The sequence below is a fragment of the Macaca thibetana genome, chromosome 7, assembly GCF_024542745.1.
Source record: "Macaca thibetana thibetana isolate TM-01 chromosome 7, ASM2454274v1, whole genome shotgun sequence".
NCBI lineage: Eukaryota > Metazoa > Chordata > Mammalia > Primates > Cercopithecidae > Macaca > Macaca thibetana.
The window spans coordinates 70,033,137-70,048,245 of NC_065584.1; the positions used below are offsets into that span (position 1 = coordinate 70,033,137).

General features: G+C 36.4%; 1 protein-coding gene across 10 annotated transcripts in view; it reads right to left on the bottom strand.

The window, feature by feature from the left end:
- TTC6 (tetratricopeptide repeat domain 6) overlaps window positions 1–15,109 on the bottom strand; it is a 244,260-nt gene that overhangs the window by 119,531 nt on the left and 109,620 nt on the right. For all 10 annotated transcript variants that reach the window (XM_050795859.1, XM_050795855.1, XM_050795856.1 and 7 more), the window contains one exon: window positions 12,695–12,836. In XM_050795859.1, coding sequence (XP_050651816.1) covers window positions 12,695–12,836 — 142 coding nt within the window. The remainder of the gene's footprint in view (window positions 1–12,694; window positions 12,837–15,109) is intronic.

A 15,109-nucleotide genomic window follows, 5' to 3' on the forward strand; every position in this document is an offset into this window, starting at 1 on the left:
GTGGGGGGAAAAGTTGTTGACCTCAGTTATGTTGGAAATGAGGACATAAAACTTAAGGCAAAAGGAACTGTGCACATAGTGTTACACATTAGGTAATAAAGTTGTATTCCACATGATTATGAATTAACAATTCTGATACTTCTATGCATGTGTACTGGAATTGAAAAATTTAATAAATTGAGGGAGAATTACGAAAGACTGGTTTGTCACTGCTGGAGTACAAGTGGAGTAGAAAAAAAGGAAGGAAACTAGAACGACCCATGAGGTAATGGATTAGAGTTGGATGCATCAGTAAGAACTCATATTTAGCTTACTATAGATACAGATATTTACATATAGAAATATGTATTGATACATGTATTTATTTATACAAGTTTGTGTACACACATATATTTCCTTGCTTTGACAGCTGACAAGACCTGGAAGCAACAATGCCCAGTAGAAACAAGTACACCTACTGCCTGGATCTTAGTTTTTAATTATATTCCCCAATAAAGAGACCTAGGACTCCTTGTTGAAATGGCTGATTCTAGGACTAGGGCAGGAAATATACAAGATGAACCTAGAATATCTAATACTGCCAAAAATTAAGAAAGTGTTATTTAAAAAATCCCACAATGATAGGGTGTCAAAAGAGACATAGGAGCCAACTGAAGGAGTTCCCAATGGCCAAAGATCAAAAAATTTTATCAAAACTAATAATAATAATGTAATATTGGATTACAACTCAAAGTATAATGTAAATATTCTCAAATTATACTGACATAAATAAATGACTGAGTAAATAAATAAATGAGAAGAATAGACACACTTCCTATACAGAAGAATTCTAATAAATTTTTGTAGACACTCTACCCTCAAGGAGATGGAGCATAACTCCCCACTTCTTAGGTGTGGCTGTGCATGGTGACTTTCTTCTGAAGAGAATAATATGGGAAGGGAAACAAAGAGAGACTTTAAATGAAGAAACCTGGTAAACACTACCTAGCCAGGTGATGGAGGTTAACATCAACATTGATAAATCATGTCCATAGTACATACCCCTGATACCTGATGAAAACGGCACTTTTTACCTCAGTGGTCTTCCTCAGAAAATCACATAATCCCATCAAATCTGAGAAACATCATGGCTGGGTGTAGTGGCTCACACCTGTCCCAGAACTTTGGGAGGCCAAGGCTGGAGGACCACTTGAGGCCAGAAGTTCAAGACTGGCTTAAGCAAGTAAGACCCTACAAAAAATCTTAAAAATTAGCCAGGTATAGTGGCATGTGCCTGTAGTCCTAGCTACTCAGGAGGCTGAAGTGGGAGGATCACTTGAGCCCTGCAGGTCAAGGCTGTAGTCAGCCACGATCATGTCACTGCACTCCAACCTGGGCAACAGAGCAAGACCCTGTCTCTAAGGAAAGGAAGGGAGGGGAGGAGATCAAGCAAATCCCAAATGGGAGACATTCTACAAAATACCTGACCAGAACTCCTCAAAATTGTCAAAGCCATCAAAAACAAGGAAAGTCTGAGAAAGTATCACAGCCAAGAGGAGCCTAAGACGGACTTGATAACTAAATGTAAATATGGTATCCTGGATGAGATCCTGAAACAGAAAGAGGACATTACATAAAAACTAAGGAAATCTGAATGAAATGTGGATCTTAGTTAACAATAATGTATCAACATTGGTTCATTAATTTTAACAAATGCACCATACTACTGTAATATGTCATATAAATTCCCGAGGGCAGCCATAACAAATTACCACTGCTTGGCTTAAAACAACAAACATTCTCTCACAGTTCAGGATTCAAGGTGAAGGGAGGGCCATGCTCCCTCTGAAGACTTTAGGGAGGAATTCCTCCTTGCTCTTCCCAGCTTCAGGGGTTGCTGGCAATCCTTGGCATTCTTTTGCCTGCAGCAGCATCACTCCAGTTTCTGTCTCCACCAGCACATGGCCTTCTTCTCTGAGTGTCTCTGTGTGTGTTCACATGGCATTCGCCTTTTATAAGGTTACGGGATTCAAGGCCCACCCTATGGATGATCTCATCTCAAGATCCTTAACTACATCTACAAAGATTCTATTTCTAAATAAGGTCACACTCACAGGTGCCATGGGTTAGGACTTGGACATATCTTTTGGAGACAACTATTCAATCCACCATTACTATGTTAATAATAGGAGAAACACAGTATGGTATGTATGGGAAACTGCCATACTGTCTTTGTAGGTTTTCTGTAAGTCTAAAACTATTTTTAAAAATAAAACTATTATAAAACAATAAGCTGGGCACAGTGACTCATGCCTGTAATCCCAGCACTTCGGGAGGCCCAGGCGGGTGGATCACTTGAGGTCAGAAGTTTGAGACCAGCCTGGCCAATATGGTGAAACCCCATCTCTACTAAAAATATAAAAATTAGTTGGGCATGGTGGCATATGCCTGTAGTCCCAGCTACTTGGGAGGTTGAGGCAGGAGAATAGCTTGAACTCAGGAGGCAGAGGTTGCAGTGAGCTGAGATCACACCATTGCATTCCAGCCTGGGCATTGCAGTGAGATTCCACCTCAAAAAACAAAAAATAAAATAAAATAATAATAAAACAGTAAAAAGAAAAAATTTTTAATAGTTACATACGAAAAAATAATAATCAGGTATTCATGACAAGATCTTGAAGAAAATGTGGTAAGATTTTAAAATAATAGCTTTATGAAGCCACAGTATTATTGATAATTATGTTTTGCCACAATATTGATAATTATGTTTTCTTTAATATTTTTATTTACTTGTAATAATATTTAATTGGACTATGCCTTTTCCCCAAAATGATCTGTCTTTCACCAGGAAACTGAGCTCAATTTTAAAGCATCAACTGCAAAAAGACATAACTCTAGCTTTAAAAATGAATGCTTAACAATGACATCTGGAGTGTGGATGATACACAGACTTTCCAGAGTAATACATGAAAACCCAAACCCAGTAAATAAAGATTCACTATTATAAGGTGTCACTGCATCTGGAGTGCTTTTATTTCTAGTCAGAGATATAATCCTCAACTATTCCATATACTTGATCACATGTTTCCTGTTTCCCAGAAGAATACAGTATTTTGAGAAAGGCAGATTTTGTAGTTGCCAGGTAATTTTTCCAGCATAAGACTTCAAAATTAAGTTTTTGGTCTCACTTGTCCTGTTATGCTGGGCATAGTGCATCACTTTATGCTGTACACACCTAGAGCCAGGAAGTCCTTACTAAAAGATGAATAAACTCTTCCAAAAACAGCTGGCAAATCTTCTAAGGATCACCTACACATTAAGAGGATTTCAGGTATTCAAATGTTATGTCACATATAGTACAGTAATTTTTCCCATGGAGTACACTTCCAGCAGCTTAAGCAACCAGAATAAAACTACTGCCCTAGAAGTTAAGATACAAGTCTCCAAGTAGGAAGGGCAGGAAAGCTATCACTAAACAACAATAATTTGCTCTCAAGGGAAAGTACAGATGCACCTTCAGGAGAGAATTTATTAAATTAAACTAATAAATAAGACTAACCATGGTAAATTGCTTCTCCCAGCAATGCTCAGAACTTCTAAGAAGAGTCCTAGGAAAATATTAGAAGCAACAGAGGTAGTGGCTGCCAGAACTTGAAAGGACAATGGCTGTTGCATAGCAAACTGAATGACTAACTCTGAAGCGTCCTGGGTTAATGTATGTTTAACAGTTCCTGCATACCTCCTAAGGCCATGATGCATATTATAAGCTGATACGATAACTCTTGTTCATACTGATGACCCAAGGTCACAGTATTCTGTTCACTAAGGGAAAGAGACATGCAAATTAGTTTCAGGGTCAAGTTAAGTTTCATTTAAATGAAACCTAAGGCAGAATATCAGTTTTCAAAATGTAATCTGAGACCCTGGGGAAGGTTATTTGCCTTTTTCACTATGTTAACATTTGCATTGATGGGGGAAAAAATATATATATATACACACACACACACACACACACATATGTGTATATATATACACACACATATATATGTGTATATATGTATATATGAGTGTGTATATATATTATATATATGGTAAAACTCACAGTGCCAAAGTATGAATCAAGACAGCAGCACCTTAAAAGTGCCCACCAGAAAGAAGGAAAAATTTTTAACTTTATTAAATCTCCAAACATCTTAATATTTAATGTGATTAAATGAGAAATACAAACAAAATACATCTGTGGCCATGGTGAAGTATGATGGTGGTTTGGAGGAAATGCATGTGTGCTATTGTTTGAGTTGTGAACTGAACTAGCCTCCATTTTCATTTAAGAAAACAAACATCAAACCATGTTTATTGAGACTTGGGTATATGGCAAGATTTTTCTTAAAAAGGAAAGAAGCAAACTTGTCACTTCAAACAAAACAACTGAGTGTATTTGTGACAACGAAAAAAATTGAGCTTTTGAACAAAAATTAGAATTTTGGAAAACGTGTGTCCCTTACCATGAGTTTGCAAGGTTCCCAATGCTAAATAACTTTTCTGACAATTTTAAAAATAATCTATTTTGATATTGTGTATTATACTGAAATGTGTCAATATTTGAAGAGTTAAATAACTGAATGAACAACATTTTCCAAATAACTAATGTGTGATGTTATTTGAAACAATGCACGAGTAAAAGATCCATTCAAAGTACAAGATAAAACAATAGATTTTAACATAATAAAGTATGGAAGTCATCAGTACAGTTTCAGATTTCAATTGCAACAAGGTTTTTTATTGTATACATCATCATGTAACAATTATCTTTTTAACTGAGGCTAAATTTTTTTTTTTTTTTCTCTGTTCCACGGACCGGACCGCAATTTTGGTATTAGGCTTTTTATTTTGAGATAATTGTAGATTCACATGCAGTTTTAAGAAATAATACAAAGATATCCCATCTTCCCTTTATCCAGTTTAGCCCAAAGACAATATCATGCAAAACCATAGTACCATATCATAAACAACATGTTGACATGAAACAGTCAAGCTACAAAACATTTCCATCATCATAAGGGATCCATCTTGTCCTTTAAAGTCTTACTCATCCTAACCCCCATCCTGAAAACCTGGAAACCACTATTCTATTCTTTATTTGTATAATTTTGTCATTTCGAAGAAGTTATATAATGAAATTACACAGTATGTAATCTTTTAGAATTGGATTTTTCAGCATAATTATCTTAAGATTCATTGTTGTTGCATATATCAATAGTTACTTCCTTTTTACTGGCGATTAGTATTCCATCTATGGATGTACCACAGTTTTCTTAACCCACTGAAGGATATCCAGAGTGTTTCCTGTTTGAGCTTTTTGGTTTTTTTCACTGTGCAACCTGCTTCAGTATTCATAGCTCACAGGTAAGGCGGCTGAGCAATGGTTCAAGGCTGCAGTTTACTCTGGCATGAGTACACTGTGAGAAGCCCACAGAGAGTTTGGCTTCTATTAATAAAGCTGTGATGACCTTTGTGTACAAATTATAATGTAATTATAAATTTTCATTTCTGTAAGATAAGCACCCAGGCATGCAATTGCTGGGTTGTATGCATGCCCGGACACTTTATCTTACAGAACTGCATGCATACTTTGGATTTTTCTCTAATTACCAAACTGCTTTCTAGACATCTGTACCATTTTACCTTCCCAAAAACAATATATCAACGATCCTATTTCTCTTCCACATCCTTACTAGCATTTGGTGTTATCACTATTATTTTATTTTAACCATTCTGTAGTAATATTTTATGGTGGTTTTAATTTGCATTTCCCTAACAGCTAATGATGTTGAGCATCTTTTCATATGCTTCTTTGCCATCTACTTATCCTATTTGGTGAAATGTTTATTAATGGTTTTGCCCACTTTCCAGTTAGATTTTTTTATACTGAGTTTTGAAAATTCATTATGTATTCTAGATACTAATTTTTTGCTGGATATGTGTTTTGCAAAATATTTTCTCCGAGTCTGTGGCTTGTATTTAATCCTCTTAACAGGGTCTTCTGAAGAGAAAAAAAGTTAATTCTGATGAAGTCCAATTTACCTATTTTTCCTTGTACAAATAGTGCTTTTGGTGTCAAGTCTAAGAATGCTTTGCCTAGCCCTAAATCCCAAAGATCTCCTATTTTTTTCTACAAGTTTCATAGTTTTATATTTTACATTTGTCTACAAACTATTATTTTAAGTCATTTTTTATAGGATGCAAGACTTAGGTCAGGGTTCTTTTTTTGGCTAAGGGATGTACAATTGATTCAGCAGCAATTGTTTGAAAAGGCCATCCTACACCATTGAATACTTTTTGGATTTTTATTAAAAAAATCAGTTTTGCATATCTGTAGGAGTCCATTTGTGGGTTTTCTACTCTGTCCCATTGATCTATAGGCCTATGCATCCACCAAGACCACACAATCTTAATGACTGTAACACAGTAAGTCAGGAAGTCAGCTAAACTGATTTCTCCCATTTCATTTTTCTTATCCAAAATTATTTTAGCTATTCTACTTCCTTTGCATTTCCATACAAACTTTAGAATACTCCTGTTTACATGTACAAAAAAAGCCTTGCTGGAAATTTGACAGGAATTGCTTAAATCTGTGTATCAATTTGAGGAGAAATGACAGGTTTACTATCCTGATTCTTCCAATCTATAAATAGGGAATCCCTCTATTTACTTAGATCACTTTTATTTCTTTTATCAGCATTTTGTAGTCCTCAGCATCTAACTCTTACACATGCTTTGTTAGATTTACACTTAATTATTTCAGTTTTAAGCAATTATAAATGATACAGTTTTAATTTCAGTATATATTTCAGTACATGTTCATCTATAGATACATAGAAATACAATGAATTATTCATGTTTATTTTGTATCCTGTCACTTTACTGAGCTCAGTTATTAGTTCTGTGAGATTATTCTTGTACAGATTCCTCAGAACTTATTTATTTATTTATTTATTGACATGGGGATCTCACTGTTGTCTAGGCTGGAGTGCAGTGGCATGATCACGGCTCACTGCAGCCTCAAACTCCCAGGTTCAGGTGATCCTCCCACCTCAGCCTCCCAGAAAGCCCTAAGGCCATGGGACTACAGGCACATACCACCATGCCCAGCTAATTTTTGTATTTTTTGTAGAGATGGGATTTTGTCATGTTGCCCCAGCTCGTCTCAAACTCTTGGGCTCAAGCAAGCTGCCTGCCTTGGCCTCCCAAAGTGCTGGGCTTACAGGCATGAGACACTGCACCTGGCTGATTCCTCAGAGTTTTCTATGTAGACAATCATGTCATCTGCACATAGGGGCAGCTGTATTGCTTCTTTGCTGGTCTGCAAGCTTTTCTTTCCCTTTCTTGCCTTAGTGCACCGCCTAGAATTTCCAGCACTATGTTGAATAAGAGTGGTGTGGGGAAACAATCAGGCTTTCACCATTAAATACTATGTTAGCTGTAGGTTTTTGTAGCTGCTCTTTATCAAGCTGTAGAAGTTTCCCTCCATTCCTATTTTTCTGAAAATTTTTATCATGAAAATGGGTGATGAAATCTGTCAAATGCTTTCTCTTCATTGATTAATATGATCATGTAATTTTTCTTCTTTATTCTGTTAAAATGATGAATTACAAAGATTGACTTTCCAGTACTGAGCCAGCCTCAAATCTCTGGAATAATTCCCTAAAGTCGTGGTGGATAATTCCTTTTATGTATTTTTAATTCTATGACCTAACATTTGTTAAGGATTTTTATATCCAATATTTTTTTTCTTTTTTTTTTAAATTTATTTATTATTATTATTATACTTTAAGTTCTAGGGTACATATGCATAACGTGCAGGTTTGTTACATATGTATACTTGTGCCATGTTGGTGTGCTGCACCCATCAACTTGTCAGCACCCCTCAACTCGTCATTTACATCAGGTATAACTCCCAGTGCAATCCCTCCCCCCTCCCCTCTCCCCATGATAGGCCCCGGTGTGTGATGTTCCCCTTCCCGAGTCCAAGTGATCTCATTGTTCAGTTCCCACCTATGAGTGAGAACATGTGGTGTTTGGTTTTCTGTTCTTGTGATAGTTTGCTAAGAATGATGGTTTCCAGCTGCATCCATGTCCCTACAAAGGACACAAACTCATCCTTTTTGATGGCTGCATAGTATTCCATGGTGTATATGTGCCACATTTTCTTACTCCAGTCTGTCACTGATGGACATTTGGGTTGATTCCAAGTCTTTGCTATTGTGAATAGTGCCGCAATAAACATACGTGTGCATGTGTCTTTATAGCAGCATGATTTATAATCCTTTGGGTATATACCCAGTAATGGTATTGCTGGGTCATATGGTACTTCTAGTTCTAGATCCTTGAGGAATCGCCATACTGTTTTCCATAATGGTTGAACTAGTTTACAATCCCACCAACAGTGTAAAAGTGTTCCTATTTCTCCACATCCTCTCCAGCACCTGTTGTTTCCTGACTTTTTAATGATTGCCATTCTAACTGGTGTGACATGGTATCTCATTGTGGTTTTGATTTGCATTTCTCTGATGGCCAGTGATGATGAGCATTTTTTCATGTGTCTGTTGGCTGTATGAATGTCTTCTTTTGAGAAATGTCTGTTCATATCCTTTGCCCACTTTTGGATGGGGTTGTTTGTTTTTTTCTTGTAAATTTGTTTGAGTTCTTTGTAGGTTCTGGATATTAGCCCTTTGTCAGATGAGTAGATTGCAAAAATTTTCTCCCATTCTGTAGGTTGCCTGTTCACTCTGATGGTAGTTTCTTTTGCTGTGCAGAAGCTCTTTAGTTTAATGAGATCCCATTTGTCAATTTTGGCTTTTGCTGCTGTTGCTTTTGGTGTTTTAGACATGAAGTCTTTGCCCATGCCTATGTCCTGAATGGTACTACCTAGGTTTTCTTCTAGGGTTTTTATAGTATTAGGTCTAACATTTAAGTCTCTAATCCATCTTGAATTAATTTTCGTATAAGGAGTAAGGAAAGGATCCAGTTTCAGCTTTCTACTTATGGCTAGCCAATTTTCCCAGCACCATTTATTAAATAGGGAATCCTGTCCCCATTTCTTGTTTTTCTCAGGTTTGTCAAAGATCAGATGGCTGTAGATGTGTGGTATTATTTCTGAGGACTCTGTTCTGTTCCATTGGTCTATATCTCTTTTTTGGTACCAGTACCATGCTGTTTTGGTTACTGTAGCCTTGTAGTATAGTTTGAAGTCAGGTAGCGTGATGCCTCCAGCTTTGCTCTTTTGACTTAGGATTGTCTTGGCAATGCAGGCTCTTTTTTGGTTCCATATGAACTTTAAAGCAGTTTTTTCCTATATCCAATATTTATAAGGAATTATCTTAATCTGTTTTGCACTGCTGTAACAGAACACTTGAAACTGGGTAATTTATAAAGAATAAAAATTTATTCTCTCACAGTTCTGGAGGCTGGAAAGAAGTCCAAGATCAAGACACTGATCTGATGTAGGCCTTCTTACTATGTCCTCACATGGGGAAGGCAGAAAGGCCAAGAGGGAAAAAGAGGGCTGAACTTGCCCATTTCTAATAGCATTCTTCCCACCCATAAGGGCCTACTCACATCTTAAAGGTCCCACCTCTCAATACTGTTACAATAACAATTAAATTTCAACATGAGTTTTGGAGGAGACAAACATTTGAACCATAGCAAGGATATTGGTCTGCATTTTTCTTTCTTCCTTTTGTGTGTTTGTTTGTTTGTTTGTTTGTTTGTTTACTGCCTAGTTTAGGTACTAGGGTATTACTAGCTTCAAAAAATGAATTGAGAAGTCTTCCCTCCTCTTATTTTCTTAAAGAGATTGTATAGAATCAGTGTTAACTGTTCCTTAAATGTGTGGTAGAATTCTCTCTAGTAAAATCATCTGGGCTTACATATTTAGGAGAAGTGGAATGTTCTATAAATCAATAATTCAATTTCCTTAATACTTATAGGGCTATTCAAATAATCTATTTCATACTGGGTGAGTTGTGGTAGTTTGTGTTTTTCGAGACTTTCTTCACATCATCTAAGTAATCAAGTGTATGTGTGTATAGAGTTGTTCATAGTATTCCTATATTAATCTTTTGATATCTACAGGGTCTGTAGTAACACCTCATTTCATTTATAATATTGGTAACTTATGGCTTTTCTTTTTTTCTTGTCAGTCTTGCCAGAGATTAATTTCATTGATCTTTTCAAATGACTAGCTCTTCCTTTCATTAATTTTCCTTACTGTTTTTCTGTTTTCCATGTCATTGATTTCTGTTTTTATTCCTTCCTTCTGCTTGTTTTTGGTTCATTTTGCTCTTTTTTTTCTTGGTTCTTAAGTGGGAGCTTAAATTATTAATTTGAGACTTTCTCTTTTCTATTGAAAACATTTAGTGCTATAAATTCTGCTTAGCTATGTCCCACAAACTTTGATATGTTGTATTTTCATTTTCATTCAGTTCAATGTATTTTTTAAATTCCTAGCAACTTCTCCTTTACCATAGATTATTCATAGTTGTACCATTTGGAGTTAGATTCTGTTAGATTCCAAGTGTTCGGAGATTTTTGTTATCTTCCTCTTAGTGATTTCTAGTTTTAGTCCCTTATGGATTTGCTCTATCCTGGTATATGTTTCGTGGCATCTGAAAAGAATATGCATTTTGCTTTTGTTGGGTACAGTGTTCTATAAATTTCAACTGGAACCTACTGGTTGATGAGGTTGTTGCTGATTTTCTAAGTGTTCTATGAATTCTTGAGAGAGAAATGCAGAACTCTCCAACTATAATTGTGGAATTGTCTATTTCTCCTCTCAGTTCGTAGATTTTGCTTTGCATGTTTTGCAGTTCTATGGTCTGGTGCATATATTTTTTAAGACTGGCATGTCTTCTTGATGTGCTGACACTTTTTTCATTATGTAATGTCCTCTGTGTCTCTGAGAACTTTCTTTGCTTGGAAGTCTATCTTATCTGATATTAATATAGCCATTCCCACTTTTCTTTGATGGATGTTTGTGTATTTTTAACCTTTTTATTTTCAAACTGGCTATATCATTATGTTTTAAATTTGTTCCTTGTAAATATTATATATCTGTGTCATGTGTTTTAATCCATTTTGCCACTATGTCATTTAATTGCTAAATTCAAACCATTTACATTTAAATTAGGGTTTAAGTCTGTCATTTTAGATTTTGTTTCCTGTCTGCTCTGGTTTCTTTTGTTTCTCTGTTTTCTTTTTCCTGTCTTCCTGTACATTACTTGAACATATTTTAGAATTCTACTTTTATTTATTTATAGTGTTTTTAGTGTATCTCTTTGTATAGCTTTTTAATTGTTACTCTAAGTATTACATTTTATAAATATAGCTTACCACAATTGACTGAGGGTATTATTTTACTAGTTCAAGTGATATGTAGAAATCTCACCTCCCTTTATGTCTCTTTAAGACATATAATATGTCTTAAATATGTCTTCTAAATTCTGTTACAACCACATCAGCATGATAAATTTTGCTTCAACGGACAAACATAACTTAGAAAACTCAAAAGGAGAAGGAAGTTTTATAGTACTTACCCATATTTTTGCTTTACATGGGCTTTGTTCCTTCTATATATTCCTGAATTTTTTCTCTTATTTCTCTCTATTTAGAGAACTTTTCCTAGCCATTCTTTTAGGGTAGGTATGCTGGCAACAAATTTTCTTCTATCTGAGAATGTCTTGATTCCTTCATTCCTAAAGGATATTTTTCTGGACATAGGATTCTGGAACACAGTTGTTTTCTTCCAGCACTTGAAAAATGTTCTGCCACTTACTTCTGGCCTCCATCACTTCTCATGAGAAACCCATTTCCATTCAAATTGTTTTTCCCCTACAGGTAGCATGTCCTTTCTTTTTTGTTGCTTTCTTTATCTTAATATAATGCCCCTCTGTGTCTCTGAGAACTTTCCTTGCTTGGAAGTCTATCTTATCTGATATTAATATAGCCATTCCCACTTTTCTTAGATTGATGTTTGGTTTTTCTTTATCTTTCATTTTCAGAAGTTTGAATATTATGTGATTTGTTCCATATTCCTTTGGATTTTTCCAGTTTGGGATTTGCTCAGGCTCCTGAATCTATAGCTTTCTGCCTTTTGCCAAACTGGTAACTTTTCAGATATAATTTATTTCAATACTTTTCAGTCTCTCCCCATCTTTTGTGATAACACAAATACTAGATCTTTTGTTACAGTCCCTCAGATTCCCCAAGGTTCTATTGGCCTCCTAGCATGTTAATAGATATAATTCACATAAAAAATTATTGAGGTCTTCTATAATTTTTTTTGAGACAGGGTCTCTCTCTATTGTCCAGGCTGGAGGTCAGTGGTGCAATCACGGCTCATTGGAGGCCTCAATTGCCTGGGCTCAAGTGATTCCCTCATCTTAGCCTCCCAAGTAGCTGGGACCTCAGACATGTGCCACCCAGCTGGGTTATTATTTGTAGATACAAAGTCTCGTTATGTTGGCCAGACTGGACTCAAACTCCTGGGCTCAAGCAACCCTCTCGCTATGTCCTCCCAAAGTTCTGGGATTACAGGCATGAGCTACCACACCTGGCCAGCCCTCAACAATTTTTAAGAGTAAAACAAGTCTCCTGAAACCAAAAAGTTTGAGGACCTGTGAGGTACAAAAAAGTAATATTAAAGAAAGTTTCTTACTTCCTCTCCCAAGACTTGCAAGTGTGGTTTGTGAGCACGCTCTCTAGTTCTTTGTGCCAATTCAGGTGGTATCCCTTGTGGTGTCAGAGGAATATGGACATAGTCTTGGTTGTCATCCATAACAGGAATTCCATATAATATTCTACAATGTGATAAGAACAGTAAGTTTGTTTTTAAGTAATTGACAAAGCATAAGATATTTGCCCTCATTTCATAACTCCACTGAAATAAACACATAGACATTTGACACCTGCACTAAACAGAGATTGTGTAGAAGTCAGATAATCCAAAATGAGAAATAATCCAAAAAATGCTAATATCTGGTTCTTAATACATTTTAATAGTAACATTTATGATGATTTTGTTTCATTATACTGGAATAATAAATTCACCCTATGAAAGCCTAGTTACAAAAGAGGTTTAAAAAAAAAAACCTTCTCTACCTTCTGATCTCTCACCTACTCCCCATTCCAAGCCCACATATACACACAGAGTTTCATTTCTTGGACTGGGGCAAAGCATCAGCCGAAGCAGAAGTGCCTTCTCACATTATGGTTTTCCCTTCTTGCTGGGATGAACAGAAAACTGTTCAGGCATCAAGTCTTTCTTTTAGACTACAAGCTACATATACGTAAGAATATATATGGAACAAAACTTATCAATACAAGATTAAGCTAAAGAGATGAGATAAATCAAAATTTGAAGGTAAAATGTGTCATTAATCACTGACCTACAGACTGGCTTAAAAATACATTAACTTTTGTACTGTAACACTTAACTGTAAAATAAATATAAAATAAACATAAAGACAAAATATCCAAGAATATATACATAGTCAAGTGCCACATACATATTATAGATATATCGATTTCACATTGAAGCATTTAGAGCTACTGTTTCCTCTAACTTATTGATACACTATTATATGAAGAATCACTTTATGAGTTACCAAATGTGAAAATTAAGCATACAAAAACCAACTGATTACAGCAGGTTAATAATATACTGAAATCCTCAAATCCCATCATTCCTGCTGTTAAGAAGTAGACCCACTCAGAGCCAGGCTGGAGAAGATATGGCTTTGTCAGAGTAGAGTCATGAATAAAAGCTTCCTATCTTACCTACTAAAATACTTGAATTCAAGGAGAGTTTAAAACTCTACTCCCAGCAAGGTGAATACCACTGCCACTTAACACCCAATCCATCCTCCTTCTAACGTGCTTTTCTGAACTGCCAAGGATAGAAAGGTAAAACTCTCTTGGCCAGGCATGGTGGTTCATGCCTGTAATCCCAGCACTTAGGGAGGCTGAGACAGGGAGATCACTTGAGGCCAGGAGTTCAAGACCAACCTAGTCAACAAAGTGAAACCTCGTCTCTACTAAAAACACAAAAATTAGCTGGGTGTAGTGGCACACACCTGTAGTCCCAGCTACTCAGGAGGCTGAGACATAACAATTGTTTTAACTCAGAGTGCGGAGGTTCCAGTGAGTCAAGGTCACGCCACTGCACTCTAGCCTGGACAACAGAGTCAGATTCTATCTTTAAAAAAAAAAAAAAACTCTCCTGAGGCCAGTGTTCTCGATATTATTTAGAATCCACTAACCAAATGCCATTCAGAAGGCAGAAGGTTCTGATGTTTCTGTTGGCAAGTACAGTCACGACAATGTTGAGTTCTTCTGTAGCAGTGTTCCAGTAAAGTTATGACTTTGTGAGTTGTGTTTTTTATTTGTTTGTTTTTTGCCAGTGAGCACGTCAAACAGACACAGTGTGGCTCCAGAGTCCAAAGCTGTGACAGTAAAGGCTACTTAATCCCTGAATCTCAGTTAAGGTGGTATGTTGCCAGTGCTGGCTTCCAGATATGCTGCCTTCCTGTGTCAGGAGCAGCAGCGTCCCAGGCAGCCAGTTAAACATGCTCTGTGAGTCATCCCCAGGAGATCTCCCTACCTAATGCCCCATTTTTCTAACCCTCTCATTGATTTTAAAACACCAAATTCCCATTACTAAGTCCTTTTTTGCTTAAAATAGCTACAGCTGTGATATGATTTGGCTGTGTCCCCATCCAAATCTCACCTTGAATTGTAGTTCCCATAATCCCCATGTGTTGTGGGAGGGACCCGGTGGGAGGTAATTGAATCATGGGAGTGGTTACCTCATAGTGCTGTTCTCATGATGTGAGTGGTTTATCACAAGAGCTGATGGTTTTATAAGGGGCTTTTCCCCCTTTTGTTCATCACTTCTCCTTGCTGCCACCATGTGAAGAAGGACATGTTTGCTTCCCCTTCCACCATGATTGTAAGTTTCCTGAGGCCTCCTCAGGCCTGCAGAACTGTGAGTCAATTAAGCCTCTTTCTTTTATAAATTACCCAGTCTTGATTAGCAGCATATGAACAGACTAATATAAGATGTTTCTGTTTT